A 25,924-nucleotide genomic window follows, 5' to 3' on the forward strand; every position below is an offset into this window, starting at 1 on the left:
ATTCTAATTTCAAAGGCAAGGGGATGGTATGATTTTTGACTCTGGCCCAATGAGTGGGGTTGCCCTAAAGAGCAGCACATTTTTTACAGCTTATCACCAGGAGGATGATGCCCAAGATTAATTGGAAATTTGTGCTTTGATTGTAGAGACCCAGCCTGACCCATGTGGTGGAGTGGATTGATTTTGAGACGTTGGCCCTACTATTTGGCATGGTAATTACAATCCTCCCAGTGGGACACAGTTCCAAGCTTGTGTAACCCAGCACCTTCTCTTTTGCTGCTACTGTGGATAATCTTTTATTATATTAAAAAAATTGTACTGCTTGACAATTAGGGCTTGATTAAGAAGTATTAGTGCAGGTCTAGACAATTTTTCCTGTGGAGGAATAGAATAATTAGTGCTCTGGTTAGTGGTGGAGAATTGCAGTCACAGGCCTTTCTGATAGTTGAATAATATTGCCATTTAGAAAATTTAGCAAAGTTTTTGAGTTACTTCTCTTAAAATATAAAATGGAATATTCTAAATAAGTGAACCAAGTAGTTTTGGTGATTGGAAAAACACTGTAATTACATGGAAAAAGGAAGAAATTGTCCCTGAGTAATAGTTCGTGTGTTGTAAACTGATTTAACTAGAATAAGTGAAATCTGATAAGCGCCTGGACAGCAATGGGAATGCTGCACATGTTCTTGAACAGACCCCACAACAGCTAAGTAGCCTAAAGGAGGATTTTCCCTTTCTGGTAAAAAAATCCTACTCTGTGTAAAGCAGGTTACTATATTTCCTCATTTTCCTTGGTAACATTTTATCCCCCCTGGTAGTCATAACAGAAGGCCATGCTGCTATAAGCTTCAATATGATCCAAACTAGCTGCCTCCTCTAGAGTGTAAAGAGATAGATCAGTGCTCTGAACTCAGGCTTTATAGAGAAGTTCATAATCACGTTGGTCCTGAAAAGTATATACTAGGGCCTGGGCATCTGGAAAGAAGAAGGAAGATGTCTCATAAAATAGGTCAAAAAACACTTTAGGTGAGTTGTGTATTAGTTTGCTGGGGCTGCCATAATAAAGTACCACATTTAACAAAAGAAATTTATTTCCTCACTTCTGGAGGCTGGATTTCTGAGACCCAAGTGTCAGCAGGGTTGATTCCTTCTGAGGCCTCTCTACTTGACTTGCGGATGATCATCTTTCCCCTGTATCTTCACATGGTCTTCCCTCTGTGTGTGTCTGTGTGCTCATCTCTTCTTATAAGGATACCAGTCATACTGGATTAGAGCTTCACTTTAACTTATTCTGAGGTACTGGGGTTAGGATTTTACCATAGGAATTTGTGGGGGAAAGTGGCACAATTGAGCCCATAACAAATGGTTTAATTTTTTCCTAGTTGAAGTCAGTTCAGCAAGCTTCTAGGATTCTAGAAATTTGGAGGTGGAAAGATAGTCTATATATCCAGGCTGCTCCCTTTGCCTCTTTATTTCATGGCAGTCAGCCACCCATGGGGCCACTGACCGCAATTCCTGAGTCTCAGTCTCTTCTGGATAGTTTTGGCAGCAAATGTGTGGACTAGCTTCCACAATGGAAGACAACACAGGACCTACTCATTCAATTCAGTTCATGTGAAGTGTTTATTGTTGAGTGAAGCACCACATTCTATAGACAGGTGGCCATTTGGGTTAGGATGAACATTGATGGTTACTATAGACAAGGTGGATATTTGTACTGAGCCTAAACTGATTTTTGGAAATTTTCATTTTGTATAGTATATTTAAAAGACTATATTGAGCCTACTCTTTTCTAAGTACTTTAATTTACAAAATTTAATTGAATTTTTATAACAGCCTTACAAGGAACAAAACTTTAGAGGTGAGGTAAGAAAGCTAAAGTACAGAAAATTAAATAATTTTGTTTGGACAAGATTTAACTGCTTCTAAGCGGCAGAGTTAGTACTTGCACATGCATCTTCTCACTCCAAGTTTAATACATTGGTATATTACCATCTTCAGAGATGGAATAAAGAATCTTCCAGAAAGTTCAAGCTGGTTGAAATGTCTGGTTGATTAGATATGTAATAAATGGGACATTACTTTTCGTTATTGTCTCTATGTTATCACTAGAAAGAAGTACAAGTTCTGGGTTCAGGTAGAACCAGAGAATAATCATTTCAATGTAACTACTCTTATTTGTGTGTTTTGATCAGATTGGTGATGAAAATCTGTTTAACTATTTTAGGAAACAAAATATAACCCAGTTTAAAAACCTTAAAGTGTTTAATTGTTGTTTATGTGGACATGTATGTGCAGAAGGCCACATTCCGGCTCATTTCCTCTGCTGCTTTTAGCTTTGTGACTGTGAGCAAGTCATCTTCCTTTTCTGCCCCCTGGTGTCCCCTGGTGGTATAATAGAGAGTAATGAGGGGGGCTTGGGCGGCTTAGTTGGTCTGGCTCTTAGTTTTGGCTCAGGTCATGATCATGTGTCCTGCATCAGGCTCCACACTGAGCACAAAGTCTGCAGGTCTCTCTCCCTCTGCTCTCCCCCTGCTCTCTCTCTCCCTCAAATAAATAAAATCTTAAAAAAAAAAGAGTAATGATAATATCTGATGTTCTTGTGAAGATTAGGTGGAATGATAGTGTACCTAGGGTATATATTCCTGGATAAAAATATAGAGCTGCACACCTGCTAATAAGAGGCTTCATTCAGGAAGTTAGGTAAGTGGACTACACTCAGCAAGAGAGCAAGAAGCTTCATGAAGTGACAGCTTTCATGCAGAGGCCAGAGCTGAGATTTGCAACTGATCACTCCAATGTCCTTTCAGGATGGCGCATTGCTAAAAGAGTCTCCTTAACTCCTTTTTCTGTTTTTCCCTACAGATGATCTTAGTAGCTATATTTTCGGAAACTGGATTTTTTGATTATTGTGCTGTAAAGGTAGGTTTGATGTGGCATTTAATATTTATGTATTAATTTTTTTTGCCATGATGTATTCAGTTAATAAAACTACCATTTAAAGCAAATATTTTGGGATCCCTGGGTGGGTCAGTGGTTTAGCACCTGCCTTCGGCCTGGGGTGCCATCCTGGAGTCCCGGAATCAAGTCCCGCATTGGGCTCCTTGCATGAAGCCTGTTTATCCCTCTGCCTGTGTCTCTGCTTCTCTCTCTGTGTCTCTCATGAATAAATAAAAATCTTTTTAAAAAATAAAGCAAATATTTTAAAGTTCCATTCTCCTTTTCAAAATCACAGCTGTTAATACAGGGTACAGTTGCTGTGCAGAATTAGATGGCTCTGAGCAACTTTCATGTTCTCAGTAAACTGAAGAAGGAAATCAAGGAAAGGAGTATTTGAGTTGAATGTTTGTGTCACATTGGTTAAATTGGCAAGTTGAAAGCTACATATCAAATATTGTTTTGCATTTTAGAGCATCTAAATATTTCAACTTCTGATTACTTGCCTTTTGGTGAAATAATTTCAATGATTTCTTTCTAGTCATTGAACATCTAAATGTTCACTTTTATAACTGGAATCCTAGAGAATCTACCAGCACGTTCTAATTGCCAGACTCCGCTGGTGCTATATCACTCAGGGTTGGTGAGAGGAGATCTTGCCATGCTGTGCTAATGTGGAAGCTGATGTTGTACTTGATTTTTTTTTGTTTTGGAACTGGAAAGTTCTTTTAAAAAATTATTTACTCATCAAAGTCTTTGCAAACTCTGAAAGAGAACCATGCTATGATTTTTGCCATCTTTGTGTATCATCTTGTACCTTCAAATATCTGGCCTCTTCCCTCAATATCTTATTTATTTATTTATTTATTTATTTATTTATTTATTTATATTTATTTTTTTTATCGCGAGGGCACGGGAAGGGAGGGTCGGGGTAAAGGCCATTGCCGCAGTGTCTGATAGAGGGGCCTGCACCCGCTCCGTCCCCCGCGTCTCTCAATATCTTGATACTGAAAGTCCCAAAATCTTAAGTTGCCAACAATCTGCAGGCTTAAGGGTCACAGCCCAGTCTGTCTAATCAAAAGGAGGTTGCAAAATACTGGATAATGTTAAAGGGATACAGTGCTATCACTTTGTAATCAATGAACCCTCACAGGGGACTGTGAGGAGAATCAGAGGGAAGGAGTATAGTCCAACATGGATTCAGAATGTCCAGGAACAAGGTATCACTCCCTCATCTTAGCAAATGTAGGAATCCATGGGCTGAAGTTTCAATCCACCATGGAGTGTTTTCTTGGACTCCTAGTTCTTAGACTCCCTATGAAAAATCACATTTATTCTACAACCCCACTGATCCTGACCTGTTCTTTCTATGTGTGTGTATATTTTAGACATACCGACTATCTCGAGGAAGAGTGTGGGCCATGATCATCATGTTGTGTCTCATTGCTGCTGTCCTGTCTGCCTTCCTGGACAATGTGACCACATTGCTGCTTTTTACTCCTGTGACCATAAGGTATACAGAGTGGCCCTGCCTGGGCGTTAATCCAGGCTCATGGTGGTGTGCTCTGACTTCTCAATCTAGCCCCTGCTTTCCCTTTGCTGGTGTGCCCTGGTCTAGCCTATGTCCCCCAGGACTGTGATGCTCAGTGCTTTTGGCTATGGCTATGGTTTTGGCTATGGGTATAACTATGACAGCAGCAGTGGTGGCCACAGAAATATCTGTAGGAGTCAGAAGACTCAGGCTTTGCTGTCCCAGGATGAGGGACAGAGCATTAGTTGCTGGGAGTTCTTGTCCATTAGGCTGATCACAGGTGTAACAGAGCACAGTGTAGGAGCTCTTGCCATGTGGGCAGGAGCATGTAGCCAGGGACTGGGGAAGGTGGGGCAGCCATCTTGCTCTCACCAGGCTCCTTGGAGTGTTGTGGGATCTGGCCTGACAGTCTTACAACCCTGAAGTCATTACCTGAGCCAAAATCAAGAGTTGAGGGATCCCTGGGTGGCTCAGTGGTTTAGTGGCTGTCTTTGGCCAGGGACATGATCCTGGAGTCCCGGGATTGAGTCCCATGTTGGGCTCCCTGTGTGGGGCCTGCTTCTCCCTCTGCCTGTGTCTCTGCCTCTCTCTCTCTCTCTCTTTCTCTTTTTCTGTCTCTCATAAATAAATAAATAAAATTAAAAAAATCAAGAGTTGGGCACTCAGCTGAATGAGTCACACAGGTGCCTCCTTTTATCCATACTTAATGTTCTTTGTCTTGAAGATGGTTCTCCAGCATATCATGGTTTTTCCCTGCTTGGACCCATCATATCCTGGTACTCGGCTGATCCTAGGGAAACAGATACCCCCTGGGAGTTCAGAGGAGCAAGCTACATAATGAAAGGCCCTAGACAAGTCACTTTAGCTACATTGATCTGGGTTGTGCCTAACCCAAGCTACTGTTTTGAGGATTCTGTTGGATAAAAGACCCTCCTGGACTTGAGGCTGGAGACATAGCAAGTTCAAAGTGATCAATAAGGGACTACCTCCAGGGCTCAGGACTAATTCTAGATAATGACTTTGGCATTTGAAGACTGATGACTCTCAGAGGCAGAGGAGCCCAGGTGGGGGTGGTGGGGTGGTGGGGGGGGGTGCAGCCCCATTTGTGCAGCCTGCAGTGTGCAGAGTTGGTCTCTTGCCCGAGCTTCTGCAAACTTGGCTGCCTCATCACTCCAGCATGTAGGCAGGGGTTTGGGGTAAGGGGACACTTGGACACAGGTTTCCTGCAAAGGGAATGTAGTACCTCCTAGTATGTGAGGTTCTTCTGAGAGCAAATGAAGGCTGGAATGAACATGTTTTAAGGGTGCTGGGAACAGTAACACATACTGCTGATGAAAGGCACCAAACTGCCTCGAGGAGACCTCAGGGGGCATAAGGCAGGCCACACTCATCTCCTCCAACTGAGGCAGCTCTGTTGCTGTCACTGGTTTGGAAACCATAGTATCACCCGCATGTGCCAGGTCCCAGAGTGTTGGTGCACTCTCTAACCACAGCTCCAGTGAGAGTGGGCTTCCAGGGGGCACCCATATTCCTGTCATCTTCTCAGCCTTGCTGGGATTTGTTTATATCCTCACTGTTCCAGGAACTAACTTTGTAATTTTATGTGAGAGTAGCAATTCCATTTATTAGTCTAAAAATTATATCTTTCAGATTCAAGTGTTAGTGTGCTTAGATTCACTATTTATATTACCATATTCTTCATGACTTTTTGAGCTTAATAACATTCTTTTGCCTTTGTCTGGAGTAGCGTTAGTCTTCACAGTTAAACAGCTAGGCCCATTTACATAGGATGCCATCTCTGTGCTTGCTCTGGCATTATTGATTAGTGTACCCTATTTATTTTCTTGCTGGAGGCAGATCCTGGGAGCTTCCCCAGCTGAGAGCTGCTGCTGCTGATGGTGATTGGGGTCTGATCCTCTTTTTGGACTTATTCCTGTCCCTGGTCCCTGGATACCGTTCCATTTTCAGCTTCCACATGGCTCTATAGGCTGATCCTCCCACAGATATGCTGATGGTTATGCATCATATCTGTGGGAGATGGGAGATGGTGGGAAGGACCTCTGACTGCAGCACCTTAGAGACCCAAGGCTTGGTATCTATATGGAAATGGACATTGTGGATGAGCAGGTGTGGTGGGCTATGATATGTTTCCCAAACCTTCTTTAAGGCAATTTTTTCAACTTTGTGCTCACTGGATCCACCTAAAGAGCTGTAGAATGCTGCTGCCCAGGCCTACTCCCAGGGCTTGGTGTGTCATGGGCTGAGCAGTAGGAATTTTCACAGGTTCCCAGATAAATCTAGTGTGCAGCCAAGGTAGGGAACCACAGCCGTAGAGTGTGTGCTACTTCCCTAAGGAAGAAGTCCATGGGTAAGTAGTTAGAAGGAAGGGGTGAGGAGACACATTAGGGCCTCAGCATCTGAGAAAGGGAAGGTGAGTAAGGAATTAGGCTGGTAGGCTTGGTGTGAGCTACTGAGTGGTGCTGCTTTGTATGCTGCCCCACCCCGACTCAGAGGGGTCTGGTGCCCAGCATCCATTCACTTGTGCCAGGGCCTGTACAGAGGGAGGTGTGCTCCTTCCAGATCTGGGGGGGAGGAAGGTACATTTTCTTTTTTTTTTATAAATTTATTTTTTATTGGTTTTCAATTTGCCAACAATAGAATAACACCCAGTGCTCATCTCATCAAGTGCCCACCTCAGTGCCCCTCACCCAGTCACCCCCACCTCCCCTTCCCCCACCCCTAGTTCGTTTCCCAGAGTTAGGAGTCTCTCATGTTCTGTCTCCCTTTCTGATATTTCCCACTCATTTTTTCTCCTTTCCCCTTTATTCCCTTTCACTATTTTTTATATTCCCCAAATAAATGAGACCATATAATGTTTGTCGGAAGGTACATTTTCACACTGATGGTTTACATGGGTGGTCAATTAACTTTCAGAGAAATGCACTTCTGAGGATCAACTGTAGCTCTGTAAACATTGTTGTTTTTGTTCATCCCCCAGCATTGCACTTCCTACAGGTGTGTATGTGCCTCCTCTGTACAAACAAGTGCTTTCAAAATATTTAGATTGCACATGGGCCTGTCACAACTGAATAGCATGGCTACTTTTACTTTCCTCCATTTATGACAGATTATGTGAGGTGCTCAACCTTGATCCAAGACAAGTCCTAATTGCAGAAGTGATCTTCACAAATATCGGAGGAGCTGCCACTGCCATAGGGGACCCACCAAATGTCATTATTGTTTCCAACCAGGAGTTGAGGAAGATGGTATGTACCAGTGTAACAGGATTGCTTTCAACAAATATAGATCCCAGCTTACTTGCCCATTTAACATTCTACCCAGTGTGGAAGCTTTTATTAGAAACCAAGCTCTTCTCTATCACTTCTTCATATTAAATGCTATTGGTTATCTCGAGAGGGGAAGTTAGGTGACTGATCCTCCAGTGTAGAGTGAAGTGGTCTGATGATTGGATTACGTGATCTACTTAGCCATAGTATATTTATATTAATGGGAACTGAGGTTTCTTCCAAGTAATATTAAGGATAAAATGATCTGTCCCCTTGCATTTTTCAACTGTGGTGGATGAATTTACTGAAGAATTTAAGATTTTTTTAAAGAGTCATAAAATGAAGGTCTTTAGGAATTTTTTGAAAGTTCTCATAAATATTAATATATTATTTCTTTATACACTAAAATAAAAGCCAAGTATTAGAGAGTTAAAATGGTATTTTATGTATCTTAAAAGAGTTAAAATTATATAATTTTCATTGTCATTTTTGGTCATTTGAATTTTCTCAATATCTCTTCTGTGAAGTATTAGCAAAAATGCTTCCAAATTAGTAACATTTATTATAGATGATATGTTTATGTGTGTGTCTGTGAAGTGTGTCAGTGTGTTTGTGTGTGTGTGCTGTCTTCTACAAAAATATTTAAGCCTTTGAGAGTTCATGGCTCTGAGGTGTTGGTAGCCATCTTGTAGACCCATGGTACTCCAGAGATTCAGGATATAACTTAGGTGGCTTTGTCTAAACTTTAATACTCCCTAGTTACCCTAGGAAATTGGCTGGCAACACTTATCAGTGTTGCTTCATGAACTGAACAGTATGCCCATTATCATGTTACCCTGCAGCACATCAGAAGGTGGCAGAGCCCAGCAATCTATTCTAGGGACACCTATCATCCAGGATAGGCATCATACACATTGGAGAGAACAATTTTAGAGAAAAATACTGTTTTATTTTTATTTTACAGTGATACATCTATTGTAGAAAATATAATTTGCACATACAAATTTTAAAAACTATTGTAATCTCACCATTCAGAGATAAATCCTCTTAATGCTTTGTTTGGTGCATCTAGTCTCTTTGTATGTAGATACACATGGGTAAAAAAAGATAACACAGCTTCTTCTCTGGCTAAAGTAGAGTAACAGAGACTGGATTTACTCTCTTGCCTTGCTTGAGATATCCCAAAATAAAATTAATGAAAATCCAAACAAAACAAAACAAAACAAAAGAACACCCCCCCAAACCGACCCCCCCCAAACAAAGCAAAACCAGACAGTGGTAAGGAAGATACTGTATATCAGGAAAAAAAGACTGATCTCTGAGAATTGGGAAACAAATGAGGTGAATCCTATAATTGCCCCAGTTTACTGCCTTGAGAGAGTTTCCAGGGTATAGTATAGGAATCTGATGATTCCTTGAGTGGGGAGGATAGGACTGAAAGTATGTAGAAAGCAAAGCTAAGATGGTTTATTTGGTGAATTTTATAAATATTTATGGAAGAAATAATGCTATAATACCAATTTTACATACAGCTTTACAGCTAATTGAAGAAGATATACTTTCCAGCTCATTCTATGAGGCCCTGTTACCTAAACCAGACAAAACCAGTATAAGAAAACTATTAATAAATATTTCTTATGAACACAGATTTTTAATTTTTAAAAGTAAAAATTTAATAATAAGCATATCTAGTTTAATGATATATAAAATGAGTAATACATCATGACCAAGTAGAATTTGTAATATTTAAAAAGCCAATCAATGCAATTTACTAACAAACTACATGAGAAAATTCATATGATCATCTCAATAGATGCAGAAAAATAACTGGTAAAATCAAACATCCATTAGTGATTAAAATCTCTCAATAAACTAGAAAAATAAGAGAACTTCATCCGCCTAATAAGGAGCATCTATGGAAACACTATAGCTAGTGTCACACTTAAATGTGAAAACTGAATGCTTTCTTCCTTAAATCAGAAACAAGACCAAAATGTCTGTTCTCACCACTTCGATGTAATATTTTACTGGAGGCTCTAGCTGATACAATAAGGCAAGAAATACAAGGCATCCATATCAGAAACGAAGACTTAAAAAGTTTTTATTTGCAGATGACATGACTGTCCACGTGGATAGTCTGAAGGAATCTGCAAAAAAGCTTCTAGAAGTAATAAGTAAATTTGACAAATGTGCAATACAATATCAATATAGAAAAATTAGTGATTTTCTATATTCTAGTAATAAACAATTGGAAATTAGCATCAATATATAAAATACTTAAGGGTAAATCTGACCAAACATATGCAAGACCTATATGCTAAAAACTACAAAACATTGCAGAGTAATTAAAGAAGATCTAATTAAATGGAGATATTTTGTTCATGGATCAGAAGACCCAATGTGGTTAATATATCAGTTCTTCCCAGATTGATCCACAGATTTGAGCAATCTTTGTCAAAACCAAAACCAAGGGTGGTTGTTTTTGATAGCAATTGGCAAACTGATTCTAAAATTTATATGGAAATTAAAGCGTTCAGAATGGCCAAAATATAACTCTTTAAAAAAAATTTTTTTTTTCAAAATATAACTCTTAATGGGAAGAACAAAATGGGAGAGCTAGTGCTACCTATTTCCAATACTTCCTATAAAAGCCACACTAGCCAAGACAGTGTGGTATTGACATCACTGCAGGTGAATAGGTAAAAAGTAGAGAGTCTGGATACAGACCCCCACATAGGTGAACAAATGCTTTTGACAAAGGTGGAAAGCCAATTTAGTGAAGAAAGGATTATTTTTTTCACAAATGGTCCTAGAACAAATGGACATTCATATGTAGGAAAAATGAACATCAGTCCACGCTTCCCACTTTACCCAAAAATTAACTAAAAAATGGCTTACATACATAAATATAAACTCTAAAATCTTAAAAGTTCAAATAGAAAACAATTTGTAGTAGAATAGATATAGAAATAGTCCAAGTGAGAGTATGACTACTGTATTTCATTAGGCTTTTTTTAGAACTTTCAGTTTCTGTTATTCATCTCTTCTTTTTTCTTCTTCTTGTTACAACATATTAATGAATTAATGCAACAGCGTAGCTGTCCCTGGCCAGGATCACATTAGTATAAATGTAAAATCCCAAGGATGATGCCTTTCTTGGGCATAAACCGAGTTAACCATGCATTATTTTAAGCCCTCCCTTAGGACTCCCTTGGAATCCTCTCTCACCTAAATCCGCTCTCACCTAAGCAGTGGAATGTGACCCAAAAGTCCTGGGCCTCTACCAAGTCTATAGACAGCTAAAGAAAAAGAGGAGTCCATCAGACTATTCCCATATTCCTCCATTATATGCTGACATGCTGTTGTACATATCCAGAATTTAAATATGGCAGTAGGGGACAAAGGTGAAGTTTTTGCAGAAATACACAGAGGGCCCTTAAGGTGAGCACTCACTCTGCATGAGGCTCAGCCTAAGCTCTTCACACAGCTTTGTGCCAAAGTGACAACCTCTGGGAACATGGTCTTACGGTTCTCCTTAATTTATTGAAGATGGAGTTCCTTGTCTTCCACTTAATGATTTTCCTTGAATTTTGGGATTAAAATGTATCTCACAGAAAATGTATCTAATGAATGTCCTTTAATGGATGGATAATCAAGAGTGGTTTTAATTTATTTTATTGTAGCTTAGAGATAAGAGAATACTTATTTGTATAGAGAATGCAAATGAATTAATAGTTCCAGGGATAGTGTCTGCAGCAGAGATTAATTTATATAGCCTCATTACCAATGACAGCACAACCATACATTTTTGTGCACATTTATTTTGCATTATTTTGTTGTTCATCCAGGAAATGAATTAGAAAGAAAAAAGATTATAAAATAAAAATTGTGAAATTAATTTTTAAAATATTCATGAAGAAAGTTAAGTAGTTTAGAGAAGTAATAAAAACAAACAAATTAGTACTGGACTTTGGAACAGTAAAGAAATTCTTCCACATTCTCTGAGGATTAGGAAGATAATACAGGAAGTTAGGAGGAAAGTTCTTCCACCATATCTTTTCCACACCCTGTTCACTCCTCCCAGATTCCTTGGGATGGTTCTCTACTGGCAGGTTTTCCAGTACTGAACACATAGGTGGGGAAGACTTCCAGGGTCCTCCTACACTATAGGATTCCATGACCAATAGTGTGTTGTCCCTTCATCTCCTAACAGGCTGATGGGGATATAATCCTCCTTTGCTAGTTACATTTACTCCTTTATGCCTGTCTTAGGGAGACTCACCAGTGGTGAACAGGGCTATTGCTTTTTGTTGTTGTTGTTGTTGTTTTTTTAGAGTAGTGAGGGGCCAAGGGAGAGAGAGAATCTTAAGTAGGCTCCATATCAAGACCTTGAGATCATGACCTGAGCTGAAATTAAGAGTTGGATATTTAACTGACTGAGCCACCCACGCACCCCTTAACTATTTTTTAAATAATAGTTGAAAAATTTGTTTAGGGGAGCCATGTCCCTGTACTTCTGAATGACAACTCCCAGATCAGAGGAAGGCTTTTCCAATGGTGCCCCAGAGATGTGTACACTGGCATGTTCCCTTGGTTTTCCTACCACGTGCTATCCGTGCTGGGGTGTTCTTTTGCTGCTCTTCACCATGGTTTTCTTCCACTTAATCAGCTGACAACTTTGATGGTATCACTCTCTGCTGCTTCCTGGTCTTCCTTCTGGTCACTTCCACTTAGTCTCCGTTGTGGGATTTCTGCTTCCACATGGCTCTTCAATTTCTGTGGGTCTTGGGGTTCTGCTTTTTTGACCATCTTTCCTCTTGGGTCAGCATTCTGTAGTGGAGCTTATGCCCTCTATGGCTTGCTGTTTTCTATGTACTGGGATCACCCACTTCCACATTTCTGCAGAACATGGAAGGTTTGTGCTTCCTTCAGATGCATGTATTTTATGACTTCTCCTCCACATACTTGAAGTATCCCTCACATGCAGGATGTCCCACATCAGATCCCTCCTGTTATCATACCTACTCATATAACACTGGGGGTCTTCTCCTTATTGAGTCTCCAGACTTGATTCTATCTTCAGATTATACCATGATATTTACTAAAATATTCGGTGGATTCAGCTAAGCCCTACTATAATTCAGTTGACTGTTCTGACTTGTTCCAGAGTTAGTCTGAGGGTATCTTCCCTAGAAGGTGATATTGGTGCACCAGAAGTTGCTCAGCTGGATTCCCCTTGGATATATGTAGTTTATGCAGCTATGGATTTTCTAATCTGATTTTTGGGGAATCCTGTTTTCATAGTTTTACATGCATCAAATTTTGACCACTTCCACTATTGAATGAGGGCTTTGTGAAAAAATTAAGCAGAGAGTATCTGAGTGGAGAAAAGCCAAAAAAGTACAAAATAAGACTGAAAGGGGCAAAATAGAACCAGCACCCTGCAAGAAAAGGCTGCATTTAAGCATTATATTGATGCAAGTATAGTAGTGGGTGGTTTTGTTACTGAGGACGTTAAGGAGAAAGTGTAGGAAGGTACAGAGGCTGGTAAGGCAGGGAGGCCCAGACACATGCGCCTAATAAACTTAGTGAAAATATTTACATCCCATGATACATTGCATCTGCCTATATTGTTTCTTAAAATTTTCAGCTGGGATTTTCCCACACTCTGCATTGTTCTCACTTGATAAATCCACCCATTACAACTCTACTAGCAACCACATACTTCCCCTCAAAGCTGTGTTGTTTTGTTGTGGAGCCCCTCCCAGGAGCCCCTTAGTCCTTTTCTTTCTTTAATCTACCCATCACTTTTTTTTTCAATTGTCCCATCATTTCTAACAGGATAAAAAATTATAGTTAATATGTGCAAAAAAAGGGCCCAGAATTACTCAGGATACAAGCACCTCTGCTTTGTGGGGACCTTCCTTCAAACAATATTAATTACATTCAGGGATCACCTGTATAAGCACAGAGTAAAAGACAGACAAAACCAGCCAATGATGCTGTTGACTTAATCCCTGACAGATTAAGCTAGTAGGGGATTTTTATCCCAAAGCAGAGACGTCCTCAGCAGCTGACCATGACAAATAGTTCTGCAGAGGGGCAAAGGAAGTATGAGGGGAGGGAGAAGCACCTGCCTGGGACCTTATGGCCAGTAGGGACATTCTGGGCCTCCTCACTCCTAATGGCCTTTGGCCACCCTGCAGAGGGCTGTGCTCATCAACCAAGGATGTTCTTTCACATTGATAGCAGGGACTTATTTTTTTTTTAAAGATTTTATTTATTTATTCATGAGAGACACACACAGAGAGAGGCAGAGACACAGGCAGAGGGAGAAGCAAGCTCCATGCAGGGAGCCTGACGTGGGACTTGGTCCCGGGTCTCCAGGATCAGGCCCTGGGCTAAAGGTGGTGCTAAACCGCTGAGCCACTGGGCTGCCCGATAGCAGGGACTTAAATGAAATATTAAAAAGACACATCTTACCTTGAAATAGGCAAATATTGCCACATAGTTTTATGTTTTTCCTCCGTCTGTCTTTTTTCATCCTGGGAGAATGTGTCCATCCAGTAGTGAAAGTAGACCCAGTTAAGGTTGAGATTGTCTGTGATAACCTGTTTTTGTTTTCTCCTAAGGTTGCTTGTTATTCAGGTAGGACTTGGTTTATTGATATGAAAGAAACAAAGCTTAAACATTTTCAAAATTGTAGAGAAGAGTACTTGTTCTTTTGTGGGTTTTATGCTGGGCCCTGTGGCCCTCTAGCTAACACCCACTACTCTGACATGCCTGCCCCTGCTGGGTCTTAGTGCTCAGCTTTCCCTGGATCTCTCATTTGGAAGATCCTGAAGTGGGAGCCATGCCTATACAGAGGAGAATCCCATTTGTCATTTAATTTCCCCTTTCCTATTTCCAGGGCCTGGACTTCGCAGGATTTACTGCACACATGTTCGTTGGGATTTGCTTCATTCTCCTATTCTCCTTCCCACTCCTTAGACTCCTTTTCTGGAACAAAAAGCTTTATAACAAGGAACCCAGTGAGATTGTTGGTGAGTATAAGCAGCATCTCATATAGCCTCAGAGTTTACTATCATAATATATATTTTTTTCCGGAGGACGTTGCCACAAAAAAGGCAGGAGGTTTCTTACATTTAGAACATCAGGGAAATGTCGGTCACTGGGATGCTGCATACTCAGTATGTTCCTGTCTGCCTCCTGGTATGCTCTGTGCTTTCAGGGACTTTAAATCCATGGCCTTTCTTTAATTTTCTTTAGGGTGAAATCTGGGAAGCAGTGGCCATTGGATATAGTTCGTATGCCATGACATCATTAAACCACATGTATACAACACAAATAGCAAAGCATGTAGACTAGTGTTCAAATATGTCATACTTTGAGATTAAATGTGATTACAAAAATAGTAACATAATCCAGCACAGAGGACATTGTACCATGTTTTTTTTTAAGATTTTTAAAATTTATTTATTCATGAGAGAGACACACAGAGAGAGAGAGAGAGAGAGGCAGAGACATAGGCAGAGGGGAAAGCAGGCTCCACACAGGAAGCCTGATGTGGGACTCGATCCCGGGTCTCCAGGATCACACCCCGGGCTGCAGGCAGCGCTAAACTGCAGCACCACTGGGGCTGCCCGACATTGTGCTATGTTTATCAAGAATATATTGATGAGGCACCAGCCAGCAGGAAGAGTGTTCATGACCATCTTTTGTCTTTGTATTTTCCTTACTTAAAAATTTTAGTAAATGTTTTATTGAGAATATTACTGATCCCTATATATTAGAAGCAATAGATTATCTGGGAAACAGCTATCCTTTTCTCAGCCAGACCCTGTACAGGACATTGTGTAGGTTGCCTGGGTAACAGAGCATAACTGGGTGATAGGAACACAGTGACAAAGGTGCATTTCTTTCTTTGTGATTTCAGATGGTGTGGTGTCCTCACAGAGCTCATAGATTGTATATTTACCTCTCTCATCCTGTTATTCCTCTATCCTTGTACTGTATAGGACTTCAAGTTTTCTTGATCTTTAGTAAGATAAAAAAAGTACTATTTCTGTATGAAAAGCTGAGGATCTAAATGTATTCTTATCAGTCCTCCTGTTCATCAGATGGTGACTGTACAAAGCAGATCTGCCTTTCTTTCATGCATGACTTTTGTATTCAGAGTTTGACTATTTTTGTTCTAGTTTGGAAAACATTGTCTTATATACCCTCTCAAGAGTCATCTATATAAACCAAGCTTGTTCTTAGTAAAATTTAGTCACCCACCTCTCCCAGAGAAATGGAATGATAAGCAGAAATTTCTATGTTAGGCAATACTTATTAACCACATGCACAAAGTATTGGAGCATCCTTGTGAATATAGAAATGGTACTTTAAATATTTTTATTTTTTTAAGATTTCATTTATTCATGAGAGACATAGAGAAAGAGAGAGAGGCAGAGACACACACACACACAGAGAAGCAGGCCCCATGTAGGGAGCCTGATGTGGGACTCAATCTTGAGACTCCAGGATCACGCCCCTGGCCAAAGGCAAGGCACTCAACTGCTGAGCCACCCAGGTGTTCCTAGAAATGGTACTTTAAACATGATCAAGCAATAAGGAGTTTCTGAGTGCCCACTCAGCCTAGTCCCAAGTGAAGGGGATGTAAGTGCAGGACAAGTGGGCATACTCCCTGTGCTTCAGCTGTTCATGGGGCAGTTGGATTGGCATGGTCCCCACCCATGGACCTGATTTTGGGGGGTAAACCCAGCATAGGGTACAGGAGGGAAGAGCAGGTGCACATACAGATTTTGGGGGCCAAATAGAAAAGTTCCTTTGGCTGCAAGGTTGAAATAGCTTCCTGCTGATGTAGCATAGTTTACTTATTTTGGAGAAAGACTGTATTTTCCTGATGGCATTGATAATTCCATATCTCTCATGGTCTATAGAGCAGGATGTGCCTTTCTTGAGAAAAAAAGAGTCCCAGATCCTGCTGTTCTCTTACAGCTTTATAATGGAGGAAACTATATATAATCCCATTGCTTCCCTAATTTGAAGAAGAATTTAGTCAAAATTGACTTTTTTTTTTTTAAAGATATTTCTGGCGGTGAGATGCCTTGATCCATTTTTGCCATTGACCAATGTATTAGTTTTCTAGGACTTCTGTAACAAAGTACCACAGACTGATCGGCTTAAACAACAGATGGATTATTTCTACAGATGCTAAGAGTACTTCATAGGCCAGAAGAGGTGGCTTATTTCTTCACAGTCTTGTAGGCTGGAAGTCCAAAATCAAAGTGCGTGCAAGGTTGATTGGCTCAACCAACCAACCAAGTGGAAGAATCTCTTCCAGGCCTATCTCATTGGCTTTTAGATGGCCATATTCATGTTTATGTGACATTCTCCCTGTGTGTGTTTGTGTTCACATTTCCCCCATTTATATGGACACTAGTCATCTTGGATTTGTGGCCACTTTAATGATTTCACCTTAACTAATAACACCTGCAACAACCCTATTTTTGAATAAAATCACATTCATAAGTCTTGGGGATTAGGACTTCAACACATGAATTTGGGGGGGGGTACATAATACAATCCATAAAACCCATTTAGAGATATTCAGAATGTTTTGCCATCAACTACTATATGTAAAATCTGATAACTTAATATTTAGGTTTAGTTTTCTGATGGAAAGGGTCACACCAGTGGAGAGCTAAGGAAACTGTGATCACAATGGATAATCAGTCAATAACAATTTGATTGTGCAGGTGTAGCTGTATCTCAGTGGAGAGTTAGAAAGTTATCTTGTCCTGTTATGCTAGCTTCTCTCCCAACTTCCCTGATGATCAGAATGACGTGAGAACAATTGTTATATGTTTACATTACCAGGCCCACCCCCAGGAACTCTGTGCTGTTAATAAGCTCTTCTGGAGAATGCTATCTTGACATGAATTTAGGATACACAGATTTAGAAGTATATGAAACAAATCTGTATAATCAACTTCTCCACTCTTCCTGAGTAAGGAGTTGAGAAACATTTGAGGGAAGTGGGAAGAAATGGTTGGGATTTGAATGATGCTGAAACCCTATGGCAATGCCAAGACAAGCTGTAAATCAGCACAGAGCTGTGCAGTCAGGGCAATTGCTCTGGGCCACTGTGGGTCATAGGGCTCTCCAATTTTAGCATGCTTATTATAACTGCAGATTCCCAGGCCCTATCCTAGAGATTTGGGTTCAGTGAGTCTGTAGTGGCATCTAGAGCATTTGTCAGAACAGGTTTGGTTATGCTGCACTAAAAAAAAAGTAACCCTGAAATCTCAGTGAATTGCAAAGCGCTGTTCTTTTCCTCTCTTTGGCTTCATTGCCCCTGTGCATTGGGAGTACCCTGCTTGTCATTGGTTCTCAGAGCCCTGAGCTGTTGATCATTAAAGTAGAGAGAACCACTTGTTCCGCTCCATTCTTGACCAATACGGGATGCCTCTGTTCATAGCTTGTCATCTTGATTGTCACTAGGCACCACTGGTCACGGGGCCAGGATGAATCAACCTAGGAAGGGCCCAGAATGGAAAAGAACATGACTGAGTAGCCTGGGTGGCTCAGTGGTTTAGCGCCACCTTCAGTCCAGGGTGTGATCCTGGAGACCCAGGATTGAGTCCTGCAGCAGGCTTCCTGCATGGAGCCTGTTTCTCCCTCTGCCTGTGTCTCTGCCTCTCTCTCTCTCTCCCTCTCTCTGTCATGAATAAATAAATAAAATCTTTCAAAAAAAAAAAAAAAGGAAAAGAACATGACTTATTTGGCAAAAAGCACAAATAACCACCAGTCTGTCCTCCTGTTCACCAGATATCAGCTTAAGTTGCTTCTTGTTTATATTTTGTATAGAATTTTTGTGTCTGGGTACATTAGGGATACTGGTGTAGAGTTTACTTTCTTGTAATGTCTTTTTTGCTGTTCTCACAGAATGAGTACAGAATCACACCCTCCTCTTCAGATTTTTGGAAGAGATGGTATAGAATTGCTACTATTATCCCCTTAAATGTTAGGACATTTACAGACCTGGATGTATGTGTGTGGGGTGTGTGGGGGAAAGGTTTAACTACAAACTCAAAATCCTTCATAGACTTAGGGCTAGCTATTAAGATTATCCTATTTCTTCTTAAGTGATTACTGGTAATTTATATCTTTTAAGGAGTTTATCTATTGTGTTTTTAAAAAATATTTTATTTATTTATTCATGAGACACACACACAGAGAGAGAGAGAGAGAGAGAGGCAGAGACACCGGCAGAGGGAGAAGCCAGGCTCCATGCAGGAGCCCGATGTGGGACTTGATCCAGGGACTCCAGGATCATGCCCTAGGCTGATGGCAGGCGCTAAACCGCTCAGCCACCCAGGGATCCCTGGAGTTTATCTATTGTATCTCAGTTGTTGAGAGAATTATTCTAAAGTTGTTCATAATATTCTTTCATTATCCTTTTAATGGATATTTTTGATCATGTAATCTCTCATTTCTGATACTGGTAACTTGTGTCTTTGCTTTTTTTCTGATTGGTCTAGTTAGAGTTGATTAATTTTGTTGATATTAAGGAAACAGCTTCTGATTATAAAGATTTTCTCTACATTTTTTTTCTCTTTTAATGATTTCTACTCTGATATTTATTTACTTCTGCTTACTTTGGGCTGATTTATTTTTCTTTTGCTAGTTTCTTAAAGTAGAGGTTGAGCTTATTTTATATATACTTCCTTTTCTAACACAGGTGTTCAGTGCTCTAAATTTCCTTCTAAGTACTATTTCAGTGACCTGCCACCAGTTTTCATATGTTTTATTTAATTTCCATTCAGTTCTAATTACTTTCTGATTTCCCCTTTGATTTCTTTGATCCTTAGATATTTTAGATGTGCTTATTTAGGAAATATTTAGGTATTTTGCAGTTACCTATATCAGAGACTATATGTGGTAAAACTCGAATCCTTTTAAAATTCTTAAGATTGTTTTATGGCTAGAATCAAACGTTTAGCCCTATAAACATTCCATGTGCAACAGAACAGAATATGTATTCTGCTGTTTTGGTGGGGTTTTGTTAGTACGGTCAGTTAGGTCAAGTTGGCTGATAATGCAACCAACAGGTCTTCTGTATTTGATTTTCTATCCATTTGTTCTATCAATTATCAAGAGATGGAAATAGAAATCTCTAATTATGATTGTGGATTTGTCTATTTCTCTTTGCAGATATGTGATTTTTGCTTTATATATTTCAAAGTTCTGTTATTAGGGTACATAAACATTTAGGGTTGTTATTTCCTTTTGAAGAATTAACACTTTTGTCATTATAAAATAACCTTCCTTATCCATAATCATTCTTGCTCTGAAATCAATTTTGTTAATGTAGCAATTTCAGCTTTCTCTTCACTAGTGGTAGTATAGCATATGTTTTCCATCCTTTCACTGTGTCTTTATATGTAAAGTGCATTTCTTGCAAGTAGCTAGCAGTTGAGTCTGCTTTTTTATCCAATCTGACAATCTCTGTCCCCTAATTGGTATGTTTAGATTATTTATATTTAACATGATTCATGATATGGTTAAATTTAAGTGTATCATCATGTTTTCTATTTGTGCCTTCTTTTCTTTATCCCCTTTTCCCTAATTTTATGCCTTCTTTTGAATTAATTATTTCAAATATATTTCATTTACCTCTTCTTTTTTCTGTTACATTTTGGCTATAGTTGTGTTTTGTGAGTTTAGTGATAGTTATACCACTAACTTCAATTGATATTATACTGCTTAACACGAACAGAATCTTGTAATAGTAGAATTCCATTCCTCAACTCCTAGCCTGGGCATCTTCCCCTCAGATTCATCACTTGGAGCTGGATGACCCTCCTCTAGGCTTTCTGGCAGCCACCACCTCCTGGGAGAGAGAATGTATCCCACATGGTAATGTCTTCGCCTGTTTTTTTTTTTTTTTTTTCCAGGTATACAATACCTCAAGTAATGCTATAGGAGCTTCATTGAGAAGCTCAGGAAGATAGGGGCTAGAGGTAATCAGAGAGGTGGAGATGAGACATCTAATGATGTCTCCTGGTCAGAGGCCAGTATGGCAAAGGTAAGAGCTTATACAGCAAGATCAGAGTTCACAGTAGTGCTTACCTTTTGAGGATCTTGATCTTCCCTAAAGATCTTTGGCTTTATTCTGTAAGCCATGGGGAATCAATGGATATTTGAAAGAAGGAACCTATCTATCTGTCTGCCCACATTTATCCATCTTTCTAGATGTATCAGTCTAGATAGATTTATCTTCCTAGAAGATAGGTAAGTAGGAACATAGATAGATTTCTCTTTATATCTACCTGTATAACTATCTATTTATGACTAACCATGGGTGGATTGGTAGGAAGTAACTCCAGTCAGAGGTTACTGAGGAACAATCAGAATCACCAAGTGTGAGAATATGAGGCCTAGATAAGCTGGTGACCTGGGGTAGGAACAGGTGGATCCTATAAGAACCATACCAGTTTATCCCAAACTCCATTTGTGACCAGTATTGCCCTGGCTCATGTTTACTTATGATAGAGCTTATATTTCTTTCTATCTTGTTAGATACTCATCTTGTAACTTATAAATTTTTCTCCTTTAGCATCTAGCATGTTATCTGACACCTATACATGCCCAGTAATGTTCACCCAAAAATAGTGGAGAGTGGCACTGATAAGACCAAAATGACATTTCAGGCTCATGTACCTGGAAGATTAATGATGTCATATAAAAATGAAGAAAGTGAGGGGAGAGAGTTTTGTAGGGAGAAGATAGAATGTTTATCTTTGAACCTTGGCAGCACAAGCAGCAGAGAACAATATCAAGTAGCCCACTGAAACCATGGTCTTAGAGCTTAGCAGAGATCACAGGGTAGGGAAATGGTAGAAGTGTGGAGGAAGCCTGGGAACTGAGGAGCAAATACACTTGGGTAAACTGAGTTCTGGGTGCAGGCAATGAGCTTCTTTTCATTGGGCAAAATCTCTCTCTCAACTAAATTCCCTGCTAGTTGATAATGTCTTTCATTCAAAAATTAGGAAAACAAAAAAAAAATTAGAACAAAAGTACAGTACCTGAACATTAATGCATGGGTTTTGCTGAGGAGAATAGCTCCACCTGTTTGATTTGATGGGTTAGAAGGCAGCTAGGCTCTGGGTGTGTATGAGGGGGCTGAAGTCATCTCAGGAGAGGACACCTGCAGAAAGGAGCCTGGGGACCTGACAGAGCATTTTCACAGAAGCAGCAGTGGCTCCCAGGCTCTGCTTCTCCACACACAGATAGGGAGAGGACTCCCAGACTGCACCCCATGGATTAGCCCCAGAAACTAGCCATGCTCTTGTTTAGCTCTTTAAGTTGATCAGCCACTTGGAGAAGTGTCTATCACCAGCATGCCTTGAAAGACTGGCTGGAAAGTCTCTGTACTTTATGGATAGCCTTTCTTCCTTCCTTCCTTCCTTCCTTCCTTCCTTCCTTCCTTCCTTCCTTCCTTCCTTCCTTGCTTTCTTGCTGTCTTGCTTTCTTGCTTTCTAATGGATGGGCTTTGAATGATATCTTCTGTGTAATGTGGTTCAGAGCATTGGATGAAACACTGGCACTATGTGGACATCCACTGAGACAGCATAGTCTCATCTCCCTATTCTTGTCCCTGCGTGGTGTTTTTGGCTCATTGTTTCAGGAGCTTAATTTTTTCGGTTTTCTCCTCCTCCTCCTGCTCCTCTTTTTAATGTTATCATAACCTCATATGTTGTTTAATGAGGTATGAGGCTCTCCTAAAATAAATTATAACTTTGTTTCTCTAAAGAAACTTTTGAGTTTCTTATGCTGCAAAGTAACAATATGTACTGAATGAAAGCACAATCCATATCTTAGTACTAAAAGGTTTTCATCTTTGTAAGGCTGAGGCTTTAGAGAAAATCATGTGTTAACTGAAATGGTTTTAGTGCCCCTATCCTCTGTTGATTCTCTTTTGTGAGTCTTGACACACTTTATTTGCAGTCTGTGTTTCTGCCTAGCTCATACTTGTTTTCTCAGCATTTGTAACAGGTCTGTCATATAGTAGGTGGTCAACACTTGTTTACTGAATAGAAGGGGCATAAAAGATGGTATTTTCCTAGTCATTGAACCCACAAGTACGTGCTACTTCACAGGATTTGGATAATCACTCTGCCATACACCTCTTCTCTGAGCTCATTGTCAAGTGCTTCTGCTTGAGAAAGGGATCTGTCTTTTAATTTCATCTTGAACTCTTGTAATATGTGGTATAGTACTTTGCACATAAGAGGTGATTCATAAAAATACCATGCTTCCTTGTATTCTTTTGGTGGATATTTTGATAAATTTATGTAGCATCTTTAACTGTAAAATAGAGGTTAAATGCAAATTTTCATGAAATATTTTGATACTTTAGGAGTCAATAGATTGACAGTTCCCTTATCTCTACTCTTCTATACCAGAAGATGGGGCCTGAATTAATTTGTGGGTGAAATTGCCTCATTATATTAACTTGAGCATTTCATAAAGTTGTCTATGTCTCTCCGCTGTGTTCTTTCATGGACAACAAGCTCAGTTTGGAGGCCTAGTCAGAAGGGAAGTCATTCCCTACCTCCTGCTTTAGCTACATGCCCTCCTGCTGAGAATTACACTTGTATTTCCAATGTTCACTAGATCTGTTTCAATGATTAGGCAATGCCTGGATTTTAACGGAGAGACCCAAACTTCTGGCTGCAAGAAGTAATTTCCTGGGAGGGGAAAAGGTTCTTAGGGGCTAGCATTGATATGTATATTCAAGAATTTATCTTTTACCCAAATCACATTACTTTGCATCCATGGTAATTTTTTAATGTGGGCTTTGTCTCCTGGTTCCATTACAATAACATGAATGCTAAGAAGCTATTGCTTTGATTTGGCCCTTGGTTATCTGTGCATCATCAGGTATGTTTTTCCTGGTCTTGGAAGATGGTGAGGAGGGTGGAATGCCTGCTGGTGTCTGAGGCTGTGGGAGACTCAAGCCTCATCTTTCCTTTCCTACAGAACTGAAGCACGAGATCCATGTCTGGCGCCTGACTGCACAGCGCATCAGCCCAGCCAGCAGAGAGGAGACAGCGGTTCGGGGCCTGCTCCTGGGGAAGGTGCAGGCACTGGAGCACCTGCTGGCCCGAAGGCTGCACACCTTCCACAGGTACCAAGCCAGGGCCCTGCTAGGACTACTCTTGACACGTTCTCTAAAACTGTAACTCTACCTTTATGCCAGTGGGTACGTTTTGGGCAGTATACACTGTGTAAGTCTCTTGTGGTACATTATTTTATCTAACCCTTACTAGAATTTCTGGGATAGTTTCAGGATGAGAAAACTGAGGCTCAGAGAATTTGACCAACTTGTCCAGGATTACACAGCAAGGAAAAAGTGACACCAGGGATTGAATCCACACTGAACCCCTGCCTGTTGCACTTCCACACATAACATTTGTTGCATAATAAAAATAAAAAACAGCATAACAAATGAATCTAACAAATTACTCTCCTAGTAATTGATTTTCAGGGACTTCAAAAAATAATTAAGTCCTTCTCAATTCATTTCCTGTCATTTGCTTTCAATCAAAGCTGAGATGTAAAAGGTAATGGAGTGGTGAGTTTTTCCTTCCAACTCTGATGAAATGCTGACTTCCAACCGGTCTTCACTTTGGGAGTACTGATGGGGAAAGCAGGAGCATGTCCACCTCTTGGAACATTGAAGCATTACTGCTACAGAGCTGGGAACTGGGCAGAGATGAGAAATCTGTCAAGGCAAGGGAAGTTTGAATCCTTGTGAATGTAGTGTAAATGATCTTGCATGTTGCACTTTGCTGGAACCAGCCCTGTGTTCCCAGGCTGAGGACAGGAGCTGGGTGTGGTGCCAGTGCCAACTCTTGAGAATCATCCAGTATGGCTGTCTCATAGCCTGTTCTGTTTGTGGGGGGAAAGGGCCACAGGTGAGCCCGTGGTGACTCACTCTCTCCAGAGAGGCAGCCAGGGCAAAGCAATGTCTCAGCTCCATTCCAGCCCAGGACCCATCTCCACCAGGTGGCACTGGGTAAAAAGGTCCTGAGGCTCCAGGAGGACCCTGACTTGCAGGCCAGGGACCAACTTCAGCAACAGCAGAGATTGATTGATTGATTTTCAATTCAATTAGCCAACATATAGTACATACTTAGTTTCTGATGTAGTGTTCAGTAATTCATCAGTTGCATATAACACCCAGTGCTCATCACATCGCAGGCCCTCCTTAATGCCTGTCACCCAGTAACCCCGTCCCCTCACACACCTCCCCTCCAGCAACTCTCAGTTTGTTTCCTGTAGTTAAGAGTCTCTCATGGTTTTTCTTCCTCTCTGATGACTTTCCATTCAGTTTTTTTTCTTAAAAGGAGAAACTTTATAAATTAAAGATGCAGGAGTAAATTGCTCTAAATGTATTGAGCGATTGACCCATTGACTTTCAAGCTTCAACATCCTTTGTCTGCTGTGAGGTGTATCTCAGGGTTACAAATGTGAGGAAACATGGGCTCCGAGGTTCACCAGTTTCTATCAGCTCATCCTGTGTTGTTCACAGATAGAAAACTAGGGCCTGAAGATGGTAGTGGCTTTGCGAAGCCACACAGCCACTGAAGAGCTGAGTAGAATGAAGATGATCTAAGGCAAGTGATGGCCCTGCAGGTCTTGTTTTTACATATTCTTTTAAAAAATTGTCCTCAGGATTCACCTGGGTCTGCTGTGATTTCTTTTAGGGTATGTTCTGGCTGCGTGATCAGCCTCCTTTGATACTTATGACATGCTAGTGCTCATTAAAATTAAATTCTCCACTATTCTAATTGATAAAAATCACCACCAAAGCAAGTGGTATTTCTTTTACTATTTTTTTTCCATTTGTTTAGTTGTAAATATAGCATGACCTCATTTTGAAAAAAAAAGTGTAGAAAAGTAGAAAGTAAGAAGAGATATACAAAAGTAGCGTATCATTATTCCCCTTGTTCACATTTTGGTCAGTGTTCTTCTGATGTTCTCTGAACTCACACTCACACATACATATGCCTTCACATACCTCATTAACATTCCATTCATTTCCTGTGTTACTTTTCTTTGGAAATATAGATGGAGTATCTTTCCCAATCCA

The 25,924-nt window shown here is 40.2% G+C and overlaps 1 protein-coding gene across 2 annotated transcripts in view; it reads left to right on the forward strand.

The window, feature by feature from the left end:
- Nucleotides 1-25,924, forward strand: part of OCA2 (OCA2 melanosomal transmembrane protein) — a 433,117-nt gene that overhangs the window by 134,641 nt on the left and 272,552 nt on the right. For both annotated transcript variants that reach the window (XM_038532569.1, XM_038532570.1), the window contains exons 11-16: nt 147-212; nt 2,866-2,922; nt 4,326-4,450; nt 7,596-7,734; nt 14,666-14,798; nt 23,809-23,956. In XM_038532569.1, the coding sequence (XP_038388497.1) occupies nt 147-212; nt 2,866-2,922; nt 4,326-4,450; nt 7,596-7,734; nt 14,666-14,798; nt 23,809-23,956 (668 nt within the window). The remainder of the gene's footprint in view (nt 1-146; nt 213-2,865; nt 2,923-4,325; nt 4,451-7,595; nt 7,735-14,665; nt 14,799-23,808; nt 23,957-25,924) is intronic.

Source organism: Canis lupus, chromosome 3 (assembly GCF_011100685.1).
Source record: "Canis lupus familiaris isolate Mischka breed German Shepherd chromosome 3, alternate assembly UU_Cfam_GSD_1.0, whole genome shotgun sequence".
Classification (NCBI taxonomy): domain Eukaryota; kingdom Metazoa; phylum Chordata; class Mammalia; order Carnivora; family Canidae; genus Canis; species Canis lupus.